Source organism: Monopterus albus, unplaced genomic scaffold, assembly GCF_001952655.1.
Source record: "Monopterus albus unplaced genomic scaffold, M_albus_1.0 scaffold8.1, whole genome shotgun sequence".
Classification (NCBI taxonomy): Eukaryota; Metazoa; Chordata; class Actinopteri; order Synbranchiformes; family Synbranchidae; genus Monopterus; species Monopterus albus.
Window position 1 is genome coordinate 1430878 of NW_018127888.1, and position 3509 is coordinate 1434386.

Consider the following 3509-nt stretch of genomic DNA (forward strand, 5'->3'; position numbering starts at 1 on the left):
TACTGCTTGCAAACCAATGATGGTAAGATGATGTCATGGGAAGTCTGACTTCTTCCTACTCCATTCAAGCATGTACTAGGTATAAGTAAATTGATATTGGATTAGCATTTGTTGGATATGTGTGAAATTATGTGTGTGGTCATATCAACTGTTTTTACATGCTTGAAAGAATAAATCAAATCAACTAGAGGTTCAAACTACTGGCTCTTTTCACTAGGAATGAATATATAGATTACTTTTGTTGCATATTTTAGTATAGGAATTAACAAAAATAATTTCATCATTTCGCCCACAAGGCACTACCAGAGCCTTAAGTTTTCTCTGTTGCCTCACTCAGGTGTGGGAGTCGGTGCCATACCTTGTGTCCTATCAGAGCTCAGTGATTAAAGAGGAAGTGTCCATCCTGACTTATCCGGATGAGCTGATCCATAGCTGGAAAGGCAAGTCTGTCTGCTTGTCTGTATTCAATAGCTGCTTGTTGAGTTTACATGTTGCAACACATACAGTAGCTGACTCCCTCCCTCCCTGCTTCCCTGCTCCTCAGTCAGTCTGCATGTCCATATTAGGTAAAGTTTTCTCATTGGCGAGTTCCTGTGTCCACAGTGAAATACAGGGTGAAATTTTTTTTTCTTTTTTCCTTCATTTTCCCCTTTGTCTGTCTGCATTTTACAACTCCTCTCAGTACTTAATGTTTGTTTTTCACTTCTAAGCACTGTGATTCTCTTATACTCTACCTTCTGTGTATGTGATCGTTTTCCATCTCCCTCACACACAGTTTTTCCACATATTCTCACGATGACCTCATTCAAACAGACATTTCCTTCTCCCTCATCTCTTTTCCTCTTCCCCCACTGATCTGTATCTACCTTTTTTTTTTTTCTTTTTTTTTTTTTAAATCGCCTTGTGTGTGTAGTCTCATGCAACAGGAGTTTTGTAGAGACAAGGAAAGAGCTGCTGCCACTTACATACGTATGTCTCTGGGCTCAAATTCAAAAGGCAATTCAATCAAATCAAACTACGATCATACATATTATTTCCATTTAAACTTCTTTAAATCAGTCAGTCACATCCCCGACAGGCTATTTAATCACCAACAGTGTTCAGGACTGTCTGTCAGTCTATTTAGCTGTGTGTGTTTTCATAGTTCTGTGTGTTTTGGCTGCGTGATCAGCTAATGCCCTGCCCCTTGAGATTTTCAAAGTGCTGGCTTCCCATGTGAACTCGGTTATGACAAATGTGTGTTTGTGTGTTTATGTACATGCACGCAGTGACTGACTGACTTCATAGTGACCCCCCTCTAAAAAAAAAAGGGCTAACAGTGAAAAAAGTGATAGGAAAAAATAAACAGCTACAGCAAGCAATAGAATGTCCCTTTTCTTGTTAGCAAAGCATGCTTAGTGTTGTTGATCAAATAGAATTTATTTTAGCACCCCACTTAAATACATTTTGCAAAAAGACTTTTGTGACCTTCCTTAGATTTTGTGTACAGATCTTAATCTATTCTCCTCCACCCAGCACTCTCTCTCCCTGCTCCACTGTGCTCTACTATGATCTGTTATGCTCTACTATTGCAGGTCAAAATGACGGCTACAAATTCAAATGTTTTGCATGCCTATAAATACTTGCCCCCAGCATGCTTCCTCTTTTCTCATGGCAGCTTTCCTTTTAGTAGTCACCCCAACCACCAACCGCCTGAGGGCTCTCATGAACTGTTTGACAAAAATAAATGAAGGTATAATGTTCCTTTGTTCATGGAACATCCATGCATGTGACCACATCCCCAAAGTTGAGGATTCTGGCTTATTTTTTCAGGCAATGGATAGCTCATGTAGTACAATGTCATGAAAATACCTCAGCCATTTAATCTGGTGATAGGGTTACATATTATTCTGTTGCCTGGGCAATGCTTTGGGGTACAGCATATTACCAATACAGATCCACTGGAGGGGAGAGAATTTATCCAGTGTACATTGTCTTTCTTTAAAATCTCAGGTTATACTTGCAAATGAAAGTGCAAAACATGGAAATCATATTGAATCCAGGACTTTTAATCAGAAGTTGAATGAACCTCAGCCAACTAACAAGAATCAAGAATTTTGACATGCACATGAAGTTTCTGCATCACATCCGTCTTAGAAATGCATCTCCACCAAGTCTGTCTTTGCACCTCTCTCTGTCTTTTATTTCCTCCCTCACTACAGTCAGTTTCTCCATCCATCCTTCCTTTTCTCAGATGTGCTCGCCCTTCTCTCCCTCACTTGTCTCCATCTCCTTACCAACTCTCCCCTCTCTCGTTTTACATCTGTACCCCGAGTCTCTATCTGTCCTTCCACACCTCTGCCTCTGTTTACACTCCTCGATATGCGCAGCCCTACATGGTCACTGAGCACCACATGTCATTAGCAGTCAAAGCCCACAGTGGGAGGACATGAGATGGTCAGGAAGAGTGATAATGGTTTAATGGAAAGAAAAAGGAGAAATTGGTAAGGTGATGACCATCACTGCCATCCCAAGAGCCATAGCCATAGTGTGGGTAAAAGCATCATAAGTTGCTTTAATGATGGGTCAGATTTTTCCCATTTACAGGCACATGACTGTGCTTATCAGTCCAGGGAATGGAAACACACCCACACACAGACTAAGCCGCTCTCTCCTCTCCCTCAGTCTCTGCTGAGGACCTGAGACAGTCTGGAATGGAGACACTGGAGCACATAGCTGTTACCGTGACGATAACCCACCCTTGCCGTGGCAACTTGGAGATTGTTTTGGTTTGCCCCAGTGGTATGACATCAATCATCGGGGCACGCCGTGTCATCGACAAGTATATAACACACACACAAACACACTCTATATACTGGTATCACTTTGTATGCAGTAAAACATAAATTAGTGTTATGCACAGAGCTGAGTGGAAAAAGTGTTTTAATGTGCAAATTAGAACATTAGCAAAGAAATTGGTTAAAAGAAGCATCAGTGATCATACTGTGTCTAAGAATATTCACGCTTACAACACATATACCTCAGATGTTAAACTGGTGTTTCTGTGTATGCACTTATGTGCAACAGTGACCCTGCAGGCTACCAGGACTGGACTTTCTCCACTGTGCGCTGCTGGGGAGAGAGAGCTGAAGGCCAGTACACCCTCAAGATATCTGACCACAGTAAGATGCTGCCACACACACCGAAACTCATGACAAGTGCTGTAAAGCATAGTTATTGTTTAGGATTTGTTGTGACCTTTTTCTGTTCCACCTGCTTTTATAGAAGAGCCGTCATCTGAGCAGTGTGCTGCTGTGGGAATGTTGAAGCAGAGGAAGTTGACCCTGTATGGCTCCTCTATGACCTTCAGTGAGGTGAAGCTCAGACAGAAGTAAGACCTCACAGGGTGTCATCAGGACACTGTCAGTTGTATCTGTCTTTTTGAAAGCGTGTGGTTTCCTTCCTAGTTTGCAGAAAGTTTCAGTACAGCTTTGTTTCACTTGGATTGTGAACTCTTATTTAAATTACTT

The 3509-nt window shown here is 41.6% G+C and overlaps 1 protein-coding gene across 1 annotated transcript in view; it reads left to right on the top strand.

The window, feature by feature from the left end:
• Positions 1-3509, top strand: part of pcsk7 (proprotein convertase subtilisin/kexin type 7) — an 18973-nt gene that overhangs the window by 12054 nt on the left and 3410 nt on the right. Inside the window, 4 exon segments of the mRNA XM_020587039.1 lie at positions 338-440; positions 2665-2821; positions 3067-3161; positions 3265-3370. Coding sequence (XP_020442695.1) covers positions 338-440; positions 2665-2821; positions 3067-3161; positions 3265-3370 — 461 coding nt within the window.